The following is an 18,018-nucleotide window of genomic DNA, read 5'->3' as shown; positions in this document are numbered from 1 at the left end:
AAAAATCCATCAATAATAAGATAATATTTTATATTTAATAATATATTTTCAATTAATAAATAAATTATATTAAGTTGGAAATTGAAAAATTATGAAGGTTTCAAATGCGTATGGTGATATAGAAAATATATATATTTTTATAGTATAGTATGATGATATGATAATTTTTGTAATATATTATCTTGTTGACAAAATATCAAACAACAATATTCATGTAAATGGTGGAGTTAAGATAAAATAAATTTGTTATCTTTAACTTAACTGGATCAAGATTTCATGTTTGGGATTTGAGATAAAATAAATGGTTTTGGTTCATATCTTGGCAATGACGGTATGAGGGTTTTCCTTCGATTGTAGTTTCTCGTTTCTACTGCTAGCCGGTTCTTTAAGCCTGGTAAGCCGACGTTGAATACCTCTCATCATTGGGGTTGTTCGAAGTTGTGGTTGTCATCATTCAACCTTTTGGGGTTTGTGATAATTAAAAATAAAACTAAACATTTCATTTACAATAAAGCTATTCATATCGCATAATAAGGTAAATGATAGATTGTTATTTCACATTTATATTAAATGCCTTTGTAACTTTGTCATGACTTTTGCAATAGATTATGTCATATGGTACAAGTTAACTCTAGAATGGTCAAATGCTAAGTTTACATTACCATTATACTTCGTTGCTTGTTGCATCCTACTAAAACTCCTCATATATTTATATAACTTTTAACTTAAGCATTTACACCATCTTTCTAGCACATATTCCACCTCTATGATATACTTTTTCATATGAAACTCTCTCTTTCTCTTGTGTCAATGAAGAAAAATATGTTTCAACTAATGTTGCTTCTTAGTTTGTTTATCAGTGTCGTTGCTTGGCCTATTGATGAATTCAACGTCTTTAGCTATGGAGCTAGTGGTTTTGGAGAAATCGATGATTCTCAAGCATTTGTAAATGCATGGAGAGATGCATGTAATGCAGGAACACAAAATGCAAGGGTGCTAGTTCCTCAAGGGACTTTCTTGTTGAATCCTCTCATGTTTAGTGGACCATGCAACCCGAAATCAAGATGTGAACGATAAGACTTATTTTTTTTTTATTTTTTATTTATCTTCAACAAAATTAGTTGAAAATTGATAACTATATAAAAGGGTTGCATTTTTATGTGTGTGAAAACCCAATCTCAAATCAAATATTTAAAGCATTTTTTGATGGGTTAACGAGGTAAAAAACAAACAAACTACATGAGATGTCCATTACTTAATTCTTCATTAAAGTAATATAAATTTAAGTTTAGTTGTATAAATTAGACAAAATTGAAAAAATAGTCTTTATGGTTGGAAAATTTTTATGGTTTTGGTCCAAATTTTTGGTGATGTACCAGTGATCCAAAATTAGATATTTTTATTGGTTTTGATCACTATCAATTTAAAAAGACTATTATATCTCTTATATATATTCGAGTTAGGTTTAAATGTTTTTACTATCTATTGTGTGCATGTATGAGTGATTCTGGATCAATCATTTTAGTTATTTTAAGAAAGTAATTAATGCATATTAAATGCTGAAGATTTAATTAATACTCATTATATCTTCAACATTTAATATGCATTAATTACTTTTTTAAAATAACTAAAATAATTGGTCTAGAATCAATCCTACATGCACACAATAGATAGTTAGAACAAAATAACCTAACCCATATATATATATATATATATATATATATATATATATATATATATATATAGGGTTAGGATCAAATATGAATCACAAATATTGTGTGAATGTATGACCAAATCTTAACCATTAGATTAAAAGAATGAAATGTTATGATCTTAGGGTACATCTTATTTACATGGACTAGCATATACTATATAATTACATTTAATTAAGTATAAAGGAAAATATGACATTTAATAAAGAGAGAGAAATTAGAATTATCTACATTTTAGGCAAGTAAGTTAGATTAATTAATGAAAATTAAATCAAATCTCATATTTTATTCAATGTATTTAAATTAAATCAGATTTTTTTATAAAACGGCTGCATTCAACACATATTTTGATTCATTCATTCTTAAAGAATATGATTTCATTAATTAGTTTTTTGATTCTTTGATTCTAAAAGAATCCATTGAGTAATCTTAAAGAATATACCTCGATTATTAGACAATAACCTATCATTCTTTAAGAAAAATATATTGCAATACAATCTCCAATACATTCTATAAAGAATATGATTTCATTAATTATTTTTTTGATTCTTTGATTCTAAAAGAATCCATTAAGTAATCTTAAAGAATATACCTCAAATATTAGACAATAACCTATCATTATTTAAGAAAAATATATTGCAATACAATCTCTAATATATTCTGTAAAATGAGAATCATTTTTATAACACAAAACAAGAATATATACAAAAATTAAAAAAATATACATAACCTTTTATACTACATTTTATAAGAATCTGTTATCATTTGTGAAGAATATACATAAAATTTATAAAATATAAAACATTCTTAAAGAATTTTTTTATCATTCTAAAAGAATATGTTGTCAAATCTTTGCTTCGATTCCTTAATGACCATAGAAACGGAAAAACTAAAGTTGTATGGATTGTGATTTATCAACTGCCTCCTTCATACTCTGTTCAAATCTCTGCTTCAATTCCTGTTCCCTTTCGTATTTGTTCTGTGCTTTTCCAACATACCATTCTTTGTTATCAAATTTCTGACCATTAAGCCCTTCCACTGCTTTACCAGCATCCTCAGCATTCTCAAAATTAAGAAATCCAAAGCATTTGGAGTTCCCTTCAGCATCCCTCGTCACAACAGCACTTGTCACAGTTCCAAATTCACTAAATGTCTTGTTTAGATCATCATATGTTGTTGATTCGGACAGGTTTTTGACATAGACATTAGTCAACTTTGTCTTGTCGACAACCAGGTCTCTTTCTTGTTTGTGCAAAAAGGGTCCCACGTATACTTGTCTGTCGTTTAAAAGCATGTCCTTCAGTTTTTCAATGGCTTTTTGTGCAGATTCTTCAGCGTCGTATTGAACAAAACCATACCCCTTTGATTGGCCACTTGAATCTGTCGCAATCCTGCAGGAGAGAATATTGCCAAATGTAGAGAATGTGCTGTATAAGGCCTTTTGGTCGATTGCCTTATCAAGAATCTGTTTTTGTTTAGATTGTTCATACAAGTCAGTAGGTAAAGAAGACTATAAGAAAGTAGAAACAGTGATTAATAGATTAAGGTTTTTCTGCTTTGAATACCTTGATAAATATGTTTCCAGAGCTACTTTTGCGTACGCTTGGATCTCGATGAGAATACATTATTCTGATCGCCTTCCCATTCAAAGGTGTGAAGTTCAGTACCTCTATTGCCCTTGCAGCTGTCATCAACATAACAAGAGGAGTAAGAACTAATGCTTTCAATAGTGTTGACATCATAAGGAATTGCAATATCTAACTATGAGAAGGTGAATTTGTTAAACAACACTAACCATCTTGAGGATTTGCATAGTTGACATAGCCATAACCAAGCGATTGTCGAGTCGACAAGTCCCTGCAAACTCGAACAGAAACCACTTGACCTAACTAGTTAAACATATCATACAGCTGCGAATCCATCACATTCCACTCCAGATCCCCAACATACAATGAAGTCGGCACAAACTGCTGAGCACCAGCAGGAGCAGCACCACCAACACCAACACTCACCGCCTAAGGTTGAACTTGAACCTGAGCCGCCATCTCAAAACCCTAGAAATATTTACCTTTCCCCAAATTTTCTGATTTTTTGGCCTTTTTAACTTCCCTCTCCCTTTATTGATATGAATCCAAACCTAGATAGATAAATAGCCTGCAAATCAGAAAGCCTTACCAACTCCGAACAAAGCAAACCACATAAACCCTAGAAACTCCCAACTCTTTTTGTTGTTTTTTAAATAACATAGATAGAGAGATAGGAGAGGGAACAATATAAATATAAGGATAGATAAGTCGGAGATCCGGCGGAGGAGAGAGAGGATGTAACTATATAGTATATGCGAGTCTATGTAAATAAGATGTACCCTAAGATCACAACATTTCATTCTTTTAATCTAGTGGTTAAAATTTTGTCATACATTCACACAATAATTATGGATTATATATGCACCTAACTCTCTCTCTCTCTCTCTCTCTCTCTCTATATATATATATATATATATATATATATATATATATATATATACATACATAGGGAAATGTTATTTGGAAAACAAAAAAACCCTAAAAATCATAAAAATGCATAAAAAAATATTTAGAGATCACAATTTTTTTTTGAAAAATCGCAGCTTTTTATACAAAATCGGTGAAATTTTTTATGAAAAAAACAATTTTTTTTACAAAAAAAAAAAATAATAAATAAAAATTGATTTTTTATATTTTTTTTCAATGAATTTTAACAAAAACCTACGATTTTTTATAAAAAAATTAAAAAAAAATTGTGATCTCTAAGTATTTTTTTTATGCATTTTTATGATTTTTAGGGTTTTTTTGTTTTCCATAGAACCTTAACCTATATATATATATATATATATATATATATATATATATATATATATATATATATATATATTTCATGTGAGGCAACCTAATTTTATGAGACTATGAAATGTAATCCTAACCAGTTACTCAGTATTTTGTAGATAAAAAAAACATTTTTAAAATGCAAAATAATTGAAAATTTTTGATTTTTTTTAAATATTATTTTCGTCATTTATATTTTCAAAAAATAAACAAATAAATAAATAAAAAGTAAAAAAATTACCGTTTTTTTAATATTAGAGTATTTTATATATCTGACAAAATCTAGTAGAATAATAGAATATTTTAACATTCTAAAAATCACATTAGAATATTTATAGTGTAATATTCTATAAAATATTTCACGTATTTAAAAAAATGGTAATTTTTATTTATTTATTTATTTAGGTAAATAAAATGACAAAAATGATAATTAAAAAAGAATTTTCAGGTTTTATCCTTTTATTTTGCATTTTAAAATTATTTTTAGATTACGTCTCACGGTCTCACAAAATTAGCATGGTCTCAAATAAACCTGATCATATATATATATATATATATATATATATATATATGTATATTTGTATTAATATTTTTAATTAATTAAAAATAAAAAAAGGTGTGCTCTCTCTCTCTCTCTCTCTCAAACACACACACAACATACTAGGGGTGAGCGCGGTGCGGTTATTAGCCAAAACCTCACTACAAATCGCAAATGCGGTTAATCCATATTCAAAACCGCTTGATGCGGTTAGACGGTTTTTTTTACGTTGCGGTTTGGTTTTTTGTGTTGCGGTTATTAACCGCATGGATTTGGTGCGGTTATTTTTTGTGGTTTTAACCATATTTTAAAGCTCAAACGGTTTTAAGAGTTCAAACATATTACTTGTAATAACAAAAAAAACTATAATGTATAAGACAATTAACTTAAATCACCAACAATTATTATCTTAAAAACGTCAAATCAATAGTAATTAACAATAAATTTCTTAAAATTGTCTACTTTCACCATTTTTCAAAGTTAAACATAACAAAAACCCATACTTTTGTATTCTATTATTTTATTTATCTTTCATTCATGAAACTTGTCTTATTTTTAATGTTTAATATATTAATAATTAATAAAAAAAAGTTGTATATAATATATCCGGTGCGGTGTGGTTTTTTTGCGGTTTTTTGAAAACTAATAACCGCACTGCACCGCAAATTTGCAGTTTTTGAAAAACAGAAAACCTCACCATCGGTTTTTATTGCGGTTGCGGTTTATCGGTTGCGATTTTTGCGGTTAATTTTAGTTGCGGTGTGGTTTTTTGCTCACCCTTACAACATACTATCAAGAACACCACCACCTGATCTCCTCCTGTCATCACCGTTAACCCCCAACACCATCTGTCGTCAACTACCTCCATCTCCTCCACCCTTATCCCTACGAGAAGCCTCTCCTTCTCAAGCATGTAACCCAAATCTCGACGGAGCTATCCCTCTTCCCTCCTATCGCAAGCTAAGAAAGAGCTCTAGTAGCTCTAGCGTTTGACACCACCAGTAAACTAGAAAAACAACATAATCTTCTTATCTCCTTATCAATATAAATAAAAGAAAAGCACCTAGTAACTCTTTAGTCCATCTTTTTTTTTTGGAAAGAGCTTTTTTGGCGACTCTTTAGTCCATCTTTCTAATCCTTCTTTTTGCTTTCTCTTTGCTCTGAACACATATCATTCATCATCATTTTCATTTCATTCATTATTGTCGAATCAGACCACACTCATCCCTACTTCTAAAAGACCCTACCCTTACCGTCTACAAATCCTCAATGAGTCAAAGCCCTGTCTGAACCCATCGATGATTTGCAGCCGGAGGAAACACATATAAGATGTGTGAAGATCACATATGCTCTAACTTAACTGGGGATTTCTCGTGGTGACAGTGTAAATTTTTCACCAGAATCCATGGATTTTTAAATCTAATTTCCACAATTTTGCTTTGTTTTGTCCACGACGCAATTTGATGTAGTAATTTCCACAATTTTGCTTTGTTGGGTTATTTACATAAAAGACCTTATGTTTTGACTTCTTTTAAACTTAAAACTTTTTTCTTTTTCGAAGAAGTTATAATTTTTTTTCCCGATTACTTGTTATTTTAAATCTTAGCAAAGTGACCACCAGATAAAATTAAGTATTTTTGTTTCATAAAAGACATATATATATATATATATATATATATATATATATATATATATATATATATATATATATATATACGGATATGAAATATACATTACAGCCCAACCTAAGCTTAGGTACTAAACCTCTAAAGTATGCTGTTTTAAGTTAGTAAATATACCCAATTTGGTTTTCATTTGTTAAATATACCATCATCGATAACATTTCTTTCCTTCATTATCGTTTACCAACCATGTTTTTTTTTTCTCTGTAATCGTTTATTAATTCACCTTAGTGAACATTACTTTTTTTTTTTCACTATCATGAAGGTCGAATATAATTAATATTCTTACTTCCTTATCAAAACTATTGCGTCGATCTTGTATCTACATCTTCAAGTGTTAATCGTGAGTCTCCTAATCGCAATCTTTATATAATAAAACGATGTATTTTCAGGAGGTATAGTACCTAAGCTTAGTTGAACTGTAATGTATATTCACTTTTCTATATATATATATATATATATATATATATATATATATATATATATATATATATATATATATATATATATACACACACTCCACTTTTAAAATGATTATAACCTTCTTGGCTTTGGCTTTTTCGATCTAGAAGGCAAGTTTTTTTCAATTGAATTCAAGTCTTTGGGTTCTAAAAAATTAACTATCAGTATTTGATTACTATGGAAACTCTTTGGTTTTAGTTTTAGTTTAGGAATCGTTTTGTCTACACTATAAATATATTATGTATCTTTTTATTCTAAAGAAATATACAGAAAACATTCAAGATGTGGAGATTAATTAATCTCTTTATGGTATCACAACAAATACTCAGATAACTCCATCTATCATTTTTTTTATATACTTTTATTTTCATATTGCCCAACAACAAAAGAATCTCTTTCTCTATTCCTTTTTTTTCTCCTTTACCCATCAAAAAAGATCACAAGATACAAACAATTTTTTTTTCATTGATTCCGATTCATCTTCAGAGTTTTTCGTTGAAACCTACAACAAAGAAATAACATCAGTCTCCTTTTTTGAATTCCAATCCAACTTTCAAAGATCGATGAATTCATCAAGAACATCAAAATTACTTTATAAAGAATTCCAATCAGAATTCAAATATTCTAGTAAAACATTAAGACCTCTTCTACAAATACAACATCAGAAATCCAAGAATCAAGGTACATACCATTTTTTTCAACCATGACAATTGGTTCCGAAACCATCAGTACATATTCTTCTTCAACCGTGGGTGATCTTGTAACTCTTCTTTCTTTTTCTACATCACAAATTTTATATTCACTCAATTAAATGGGGAAAATTATTTGGTATAGAAACACCAAATATTAACAATTCTCATGACTATGGAGTTAAACTCTTACTTTGATGGAATAAAAACTCCACCACCAAAAGACACTCCTGAGTTTCTCCGATGGAGAAAAACAAACAATTTGTTATAAATTTGGGTATAGAAAGGCTTGGAAATACTGAGAATTGTGATATAACTTTCAAATTAAAGTATGTTGGTGGTACTCTCAATCTTTAATTGGATAAGACTCAAAATATGAGAGCAAGAAAAGAGAATGTGATTGTTAGGATTTTCGAATGTACTAGAAAATGAGACCAAAAACCGATTTATGATCTCTGTCTGAAAATTGTCATATAAAACTACCAAAACTGACATAAAAAATGAGTATTTGGATAAGGGTCAAACCAATGCCGCCTCTTGGACGCCCCTGGACCCCCTTCTGCCACCAACTGTCATAATCATTTATGATTACTCAATCTGTGAATGAACAGACATATATGTATAATAATTTATGATTAGGCATATACATATAAACATGTATAATCCTATATGATTATACCTCTCTGCCATATAATCATTTATGATTAGGCATACCCCGTTGCTGCCGGTACACTAGCATTAGAGCGACAAATGAGAAATATATGGCTGAGGTTGAATCTCAAAATCTCTACTTTTTTTTTAATCTCAAGTGAACCGTCCCCTATATATATATATATATATATATATATATATATATATATATATATATATATATATATATCTGTGTGTGTATGATAACATCTTGATTTATGATAACACATTAACATCTTGCGTGAGCCCAAGATCTTGAATTTAGTCAATATCTTGGGGCTGCTTTCGTTTTCTTGTAATATCTAGACCATGAGTTTGACACGCTAATATATTTCCAAGGTTCTCCTAGGATTCCCTTCACACCTCTCTCCACCACCAGCTGCAGAAGAAACTTACACTAATACCCGCTAACTACGTTATGAATACAATTACATGAAACAGGAACTAGATAATTCTTCGACTGCAAGGTCTCACCCAGCCCAACATACGTACAAGCACATGTAAGAGTCACAAAGACAACTAACATCCTACACAGTGGTGGAGGCAGTAGGGGGGGGGGTTGTCGGGTGCTCTGCCCCCCTAAATCTCATTCCAAATTGCTAATGTATGTTATTGATAAGATAAGCCAATGGTAAACTATTAGCCCAGAATCCCACATCGATTAATTGATAATGCTTGAGCCCTCTCAGTTATTTAAAAGAAATAATTATTATTATAAAAATATAAAATAATGAGTCAACAAGGTATGAAAATTATGAGGACACATTTACTTTATAAAGACTGCCTTCACCCTTTTCATTTTAATTTAATTGGCTATTAATCAATAATCATATATATCAAGTCCTATATATTAATTTGTAAGTTGTAAGAATAGGCCATTAGTTTAAAATAATGTTTATTAATTCTTTGTGGTTTTTTTTTTAAATGTAGACTTATACTTTTATTATATTATTGCGATGTGAGCCTCCCTTATCCTTAAATCCTAGCTTCGACCCTGATCCTACAAACGTAATCCAGTGGGATGGCATTGGAGCCTTCGATCCACAAGTACAACAAAGAGACTCACCTCAATCGATAACAGATAAATCTCACACCCGAGTTGCTAGTCTGAGAATCTCCTCACACTATACATATAAAATCCAACCCTAATTAATAATTAAGGTAATTATCCAAACTCAACAAGTCCAACTCTTATACTATTACTTATTTGGGAAAAATATTGTTTTTCCTTCCAAGTCCTAAATCCTCTTAGTTGACCAAAAGTCAACAGGTCAAAAAGTTAATGGTCAAATCCTGTTGACTTACGCATGACATACACCTAGCTCTATGGCCTGCATAGAGCTTTATCCAGAAATCAGGCAAACAATAGGTTATGCCCCACATAGCCAGGTTTACACCCTGCATAACCTTGTTGTTTCATCAACTTTCTCGTTAAGTCCTTAATGCTTAAAGACTAAATGTTCAACTCACAGATCTTTATCTAAAGGAGGTCTTAATTGATAAAGTCATCAAATTAAAGCTTTTGCATGGCTTAATAAAGCATAAAATCAAATCCTAGATCTAAATTACTCTCCAATGTCTAAAATCTCATATACGGAAGTATGGGAGTGTCCAAGTTCCCATTTTTATGACTTCATAAGCTCATAAATGGCTAGAAATGATGCTCAAGAGTTCTGGAGTAGCTCTTACTCACATGAACCAAAATCAATGGTAAACACACATAAAAACCACCAATATTAATAAGATCTAACAAATTACCCACAAAGGTGAGAACTTTTTACCTTTAGAAGAAGCTAGAAGAAAATCAAGGTCTTGATCCACAAGAAATAGACTCCCAAGAGCTCCTCTAATGGTATCCTTCTTCACAAAACACACAAAAGAAACACTCAAAAGGCTCAAGATCCTCACAAGGTGGCTAGGTTTTCACTGCTTCTGGAAATGAGGGTAAAGGATGAGCTTGGGGAGGCTATCAAGGACTTACGGTCATTTAAATAGGGTCTAAACCCAAAAAAATTAGGGTTAGAGCACTATGACATTACACCTTGAGTAAAGGCCATGTACGCCCTATGTAGCGCATTAAAACCCCGCCTCCACTTTCTTTCTATGCCCTACTTAGAGGGAAACTGTATGCCCTGCGTAGGACCAAGTTTGCCAAAATGAATATGATAAGGTTCAAAACGAAAATACTTAAAAGAAGGGTGTTTGTAACGTCCCTAAAATCCAAGGTAAAAAATTTCATTTTTAATTCAACCATAAACACCATTAACATATCCAAATTATTTAAATGTGTAATAAGGTAAAAACAGTTATCAACGTACAATCCCAAAATCACAAAGTTGCTGAAACATGGGTGGATGTGCGGTGACCAAGCCGAGCCCGACCCCTTCGAATTGGAAGTACCTGAAACAAACTGAAAACTGTAAGCATAAAGCTTAGTGATTTCCCCAAAATACCACATATTATACACACAATAGAGAATTCTATGTGACAACCATAGTCTTGCCATTATGCCACGAGCCATATCATGGTATTTCCTTGCCAAGCCGGGGCCAAAACCTTGGGTCTTATAGACAAGTGCTAAGAGCCACCTCCTAGTCTTCCATGCAAGTATCGCAAAGACAGCTAACATACTATCTACACACACACACACACACACACATATATATATATATATATATATATATATATATATATATATATATATATATATATATATATACTTATCTTCCAGGGTCTGATCCCTGGTCTTGCATACGATTTGCCATGAGCCACCTCCAGGTCTTTCTTACAAACGCCAAGGGCCATCCCCTAGTCTTCTTATAACATAAGACTGTTGGATTAGTGTCTAAGTCCATAACTATTTTGGTATGTACTTGACCCGATGGTGCATGATCCTTTTGGGTTGCCTTCACCAAAGCAACTTGATAGGATGAATTATGGAGAGAAAGGATTAAATATGATTTATTAATATATTATGGGAATAATATATTAAAGGAGAAATCATATTGTTTAATTAATATTAGTCAATAATTAATTGGTAATTAGTTTTTTGACTAAAAGAGATTAATTAAACTTAAGGGACTGGAATTGTAATTATAAGATAATTGCAATTTGGGCAATGGATTGCCTTGTATTAAGGGGTGGACGAATTCTATGGGGAAACCCATAAGGAAATCGTCCAAGGCCTTAATTAAAGGAGTCTTTGGGTTGCTTAGGGCTTAAGCATCCAAATTAGGGTTTCCTTGTTTGATAACCCTAATAGCCTCACTATATATAGACCCCTTAAGGACCAAAAACGTGGCTAAGCTTTATTCTAGGGTTTGTAGACGTTTTTGGGCAGCCTCCATCCTCTCTCCTCTTCATCCTCTTGCTTATGGTGTTTGTGAACCATTAGAGGAGTGACAATTGTGACTCTAAGCTTTCTAAAGTCAATACAAGGAGATTTGGGATTGTTATTGCTACATAACAATTAAGGTAACATCTTAAACCTATTCTCATGTTAATATGATTACTTGAATGTTAGAATTAGGGTTTATAGTCTTGGATAACTTGCATGTACAATAGAGAAACCTAGATCCAAACATTAGGGTTTGTATGAGCACATAGGATGTTCTTAGGACCAAAACCCATCAAAGACAATGGGTCGGCATTGGTGCCTTCGACCCATAGTATAGTGAGGAGACTCACCTTTGAATTTGAGCAATAAGTGATGAGGTCCCGACTCCGAATTTCAGCTCTAACCAACGCCTATCCATGAAAAGACTAATTCTCAAACATAATGCAGAATACCCAAAATACACCCGTGGGTTATCGAATAAGGAAAGTTTCTCATCACCCAAGTTTCAATTGGACAGAAACTTGGAATCATGCAACTTGGTTGCACGATGAATGAGAAATTTCATATTTGAAAATTTGACTAATTCATTGACAAAGTGTCAAGTGAAGGACTAGGAGATCGAGTACACAAAGTTGCGTTTTGATCAAGTCCACCATAAGAATAATAAAAATATTCGTCATGATTTACTAAAGGTTTAGTAAATATGATTATACTTACAAGATTAAGTGTAATTCTGAATTGATTGAAAATGTTTAAATCAATAGCAGAACGAATAAGAAGAATCAAGTAGGCAGACAGATAAAAGTTTCTCCATTCTAAGAAGAAAGGAGAGTACCTTTTATGCTTTATGATAGGTCTTAATGATTAAGAACCATATCTCAATTGATCCTCTAAGTGAGTCTTAGTACAATTGTATGTTTAAGAAGAGGAATCAAGGATTGAAGAAATGGTTAAATCAATAAGTCAATCATACTTCGTTCCAAAACAAGTCTTAATGGTAAGAGTGTGACATTGAGTGATAAGTATTAAGAAGGTTTGAATGCATAAAAGGCAAGGACCTTGATCAATGAATAGTACATTGATAAGAAAAGGTGAGCTGCTTAACTACTTGGAAGACGTGGTGGGCAGCTGTGCTACCATAAGGCAAGAAATCGAGATTAAGAAAGTTCGGTCCATATGAGTTTGAGTTTGTCGTAAACCTTGGTTTTAACAAATTCACATGGATAGGAACACATACACCGTTTAAATCTAAGTGTCATAAGATTTCCTCCTTCATGAAAATGATTGTGAGGAAATGTTTCACTAAGAAATATTTTAAGAAGATAGTGATTGTAAAATTGCATTCTTGAATTCGATTATGGTTACGGTATCCCTTTCCATAATTTGAATTGTGAGGTTTGGCAATTAGTCTTAATTGTTTAGACACACATATGAACTATCTAAGGCAAAGGTGTGTAAGTTTAAAAGGCCTTGATAAAAGATTATAAAAGCATTAAGTATTAGAAACATGGACTTAAGAAATTCAATAGGTATTGTTTTTCTGGAAGTTAGCTGTTTCTGAATACACGTCGAAGCTAGTGGGAGCATAAGTGTTATGTTTATAATAATCATCATGATAGTGGGAACATAAAAATTATGATTGTATGATTATTAAGGCACATATTGCAAGTTGGCAATATTAATTATAGAAAACAAGAGTTATACCTTGCAAAGTCGTAAAGGTTGTAAAGTTGTTTTGCTATAATTAAGTGAGAGAATATTATGCTTCATTTCAAATTTAAAGGATTAGGTTGAGAAATGTTAATAAATTTAGTCAAGGGTACATAGTGTGTTCTTAAAATTTCGATTATGATTACGGCATTCCTCTTCACAATTCGAATTTTGAGAACATAGCAAATAAAATATTATGGCAGAAGATTGATGAAGTATCAAATCTTTATGCATCGTGTCCCATACGCTTCGGGTATTGGATCGATTGCAAATGCTATGATATTTGACCATTCTAAAATTTTCCAAATGTCTAGCGCATTTAGAGGGAAAAAGGACAAGAATCGGTTTTGACTAAAATAATTAAACAACTATCAAAGGGCAATCCAAAGTTAGCCGAGGATTGGTCGCTTGTGAGTTGTTGGAAGTATAGTATTGGAAAATATGGAAATGTTTCCATATTGGATGGATCATATCGACATTATTATGAGTAGATGAGATTCTATTAAGAATGAGTTGTCATATGGAAAATATGGAAACGTGTCCATATTGGGAATTGAATATCTATGTGTAGATTAGAAACTTTTATGCAAAAGGATGTTCAAAGGAATGTTCGTTGAGTGAGAGACATCATATCTACGAAATTGTATTGTAACAATCTCCGATAAAGAACTTTGTAATATCATTGGCAATAGTCTTTGTGACTTTGGTGCAGTGATATTAAGAAAGGATCATTGCATAAAATGTTAGAATCTAGCATATTCTATAAGTGGCAAGAATTTGATATTCTTTCACTTATGGAAAAGGATTTGGAGTTGTGAAATGAGAATGATTGGAAATGTGCTCAATTTGGTCTATTTCACCAAGTAAGAACCATAGGTAAACATTGTGTGCATGCTAGGAGCATGGGACAAGTGTAATAATTCAAGTAAGAAGTTGATTACCCGAAACGGCAAATAATGAGTAATCGATATGGTGATAAATAAAAGGTGTTTTATTTATACTCAAAGGTTTGAGGACATATGGGATTAGTATTATTCTTGTGTTTCACATTTGCATGTTTTGACTTCCTGAATAATTGAGTTTATTAAGAATAATCGAATTATTCAAACGGACCATAGTTAATCATACGTTGGAAGTAAGTATGAATGAAGACTGTCATGAATTGGTTTGTAGATTGTCTAGAGCGTATTAGACATAGAAAAGGTTTGCTGCAATGTTCGTGAGTGCTTATGAATATGATTTGAGCATTGGATTAAACCCACGCTCACTTGGATCACTCTATGAATTGTATCACAAGTGATTGGTGAGACGATAACATCTTATATTCTTGAAACCGAGATGTGTGAGTTGTATCCTGCAAATCGGTTGCACATTGATAATATGTAAACGCACTAGTAACTTGGTGTTATAAAACATATTGTTGTGTGTGATTCGGTGAGTAAGTGCAAGCAAGCATTGTATCAAAGTTTATCCATTCCTTTTATCCAAAGTAGGATAAAAGCGATATCTTTGGGCCCCTCGATGATTTTGTGATGACAAACGTAAATGCTCGGCCGGGCTAGGGCTAATTTGATTTGTTCAATTAGTCAGTCGTCATAAATTGGAAATCGAGATATAGTACAAAGAGAATGATTTGAAATCATGTCTCATACGATATCTAGAAAGGAGGAATATATGATCCCTTATCTAAGGACACACGTATCTGATAGGATCAGAGTTGACAGCGGCTTTGGAAAGCTACGATTGCAGATCAGGATCTGAAGTCATACGCAGAATAGTTATTAGACTTATCCAAGTGGGAGACTGTTGGATTAGTGTCTAAGTCCATAACTATTTTGGTATGTACTTGACCCGATGGTGCATGGTCCTTTTGGGTTGCCTTCACCAAAGCAACTTGATATGATGAATTATGGAGAGAAAGGATTAAATATGATTTATTAATATATTATGGGAATAATATATTAACGGAGAAATCATATTGTTTAATTAATATTAGTCAATAATTAATTGGTAATTAGTTTTGTGACTAAAAGAGATTAATTAAACTTAAGGGACTGGAATTGTAATTATAAGATAATTGCAATTTGGGCATGGATTGCCTTGTATTAAGGGGTGGACGAATTCTATGGGGAAACCCATAAGGAAATCGTCCAAGGCCTTAATTAAAGGAGTCTATGGGTTGCTTAGGGCTTAAGCATCCAAATTAGGGTTTCCTTGTTAGATAACCCTAATAGCCTCACTATATATAGACCCCTTAAGGACCAAAAACGTGGCTAAGCTTTATTCTAGGGTTTGTAGACGTTTTTGGGCAGCCTCCATCCTCTCTCCTCTTCATCCTCTTGCTTATGGTGTTTGTGAACCATTAGAGGAGTGACAATTGTGACTCTAAGCTTTCTAAAGTCAATATAAGGAGATTTGGGATTGTTATTGCTACATAACAATCAAGGTAACATCTGAAACCTATTCTCATGTTAATATGATTACTTGAATGTTAGAATTAGGGTTTATAGTCTTGGATAACTTGCATGTACAATAGAGAAACCTAGATCCAAGCATTAGGGTTTGTATGAGCATATAGGATGTTCTTAGGACCAAAACCCATCAAAGACAATGGGTCGGCATTGGTGCCTTCGACCCATAGTATAGTGAGGAGACTCACCTTTGAATTTGAGCAATAAGTGATGAGGTCCCGACTCCGAATTTCAGCTCTAACCAACGCCTATCCATGAAAAGACTAATTCTCAAACATAATGCAGAATACCCAAAATACACCCGTGGGTTAAATTAGGTCAAACGGTCAAAAAGTTAAAATGAGTCAACTCACCTGACCGCCACGTCGTGGCGTCGAATATGACAAAATAGTTGCGAGTAGCTCCACCATCGTGTCGTAGTAACTAGGTTTTCAACAGCTTAACGTATTCAACCATTTTCTTCGATTCTAAAGGGTCTCCAACTTAGATCTGGCCTAAAATAGGGTCTAGATGGATAAAGTTTCCGACTTTATCCAATAGAACCCTCCAAAGTGTATAAATGTCAACTTTAAGGTACAAAAAACTACATGGCTTAAGTAATAATCACTCACTCTTTAAGGTTACTTGACTAAAAGCTCTAGAAGAGTTTATAACACCAAACACATCATAAAAATATGTGCTTTTCAGACATGCATGCCTAATGCATGTCTTGAACTCTTATTAGGTCAAATTAAGCCAAAAGGGCCAAGATTCCATGCATGAACTCAAAACTCAAATCTAAATCAGATCCAAGGAGTTAAATGCTCCTAGTGGCCTGGAGATTCATAAAGTTGCAGGCTTTATGAGATTCAATCTTCTAAAGCAACTAGGAATACAGAAAAGTAGACAAAATCCATAGATCTATCAACTAACTCATCAAGATGAAAACTTTATACCTCCTTGAGATGCTTGAGGAAGATAAACTATTGGATCTATGTTGCTTTGGACTCCCAATATGATCTTCCACCACCTTCTTCCTTCACAAGCACCAAACACACACACACTTTAAGGCTAAAAGACTCACACAAGGGATCTATATAAGGTTTGTAAGGTACGATTTGGAGAGATGGAGGCTGATAGGTGGGAGACTATGAGAGGCTAAGGAGTTTAAATAGGGCTCAACCCTTAAACGTTAGAGTTTTCTCCAACAACCGCCACAACTTCGTGAAAAAATCACCACGTCGTGGTGGTTCACAAAAATCCCACGACCCTAAAGTTCTCGCTACGTCGTGTTGAGGTTTCACCATGTCGTGGCCCTAAAAATATCATACACAATCGAAATAACTTGAGTTTAATGAAACCCTTGGGCTCCGAAACACTACCGAACTCTCGGATCACTTAGACTATAATTGTAACAACCCGTTATTTCAAGTCAATGTAATGACTAAAAGTCAAATATTGTAATCTTTTTGTGAAGTAATAAAAAAAATAGCGTCAAAAATGAAATGTTCAAAAAGCTCAGTTTGAGTATAATAAGTGGTAGATATCTTAACAATGTTTCCAAAAACATAAAGAACACTAAAATCCGAGTTATAACAAAGAAGTTATGGCTAATCGAAGATCCGCGACAATACCGATAAAACACTGTTAAGTAGATAACGCGGAATTTCCAATAAAATGCTCTTTAACCTTAGGTATCTACATGAAAGTCGTAGATATCCCAAAACCGCAAACATACATAAAAAGAACGCCCAAATCTGACTTCATATGAGGAAGTTACGACTTTTTGAAGTTTCAGACATAACAGTAGACAACTACAAAATCGAAATAAAGATCGAGCGACTTTTAGTCAATGCGACCTAAACGAGAATCGAAGATCTCGTC

At 32.4% G+C, this 18,018-nt stretch overlaps 1 protein-coding gene across 1 annotated transcript; it reads right to left on the bottom strand.

The window, feature by feature from the left end:
* Positions 1 to 2,601: 2,601 nt before the first annotated feature.
* LOC111887391 (polyadenylate-binding protein 2-like) lies at positions 2,602 to 16,565 on the bottom strand. Its single transcript, XM_023883558.1, has 4 exons — positions 16,509 to 16,565; positions 16,344 to 16,403; positions 3,336 to 3,473; positions 2,602 to 3,222 (listed from the first exon to the last, which is right to left on the bottom strand). The coding sequence occupies exons 1-4, from the start codon at positions 16,563 to 16,565 to the stop codon at positions 2,602 to 2,604; spliced, it is 876 nt and encodes a 291-aa protein (XP_023739326.1).
* Between the last annotated feature and the right edge of the window lie 1,453 nt (positions 16,566 to 18,018).

Source organism: Lactuca sativa, chromosome 8 (assembly GCF_002870075.4).
Source record: "Lactuca sativa cultivar Salinas chromosome 8, Lsat_Salinas_v11, whole genome shotgun sequence".
Taxonomy (NCBI): domain Eukaryota; kingdom Viridiplantae; phylum Streptophyta; class Magnoliopsida; order Asterales; family Asteraceae; genus Lactuca; species Lactuca sativa.
This window is presented reverse-complemented; position numbering and strand designations above follow the sequence as displayed.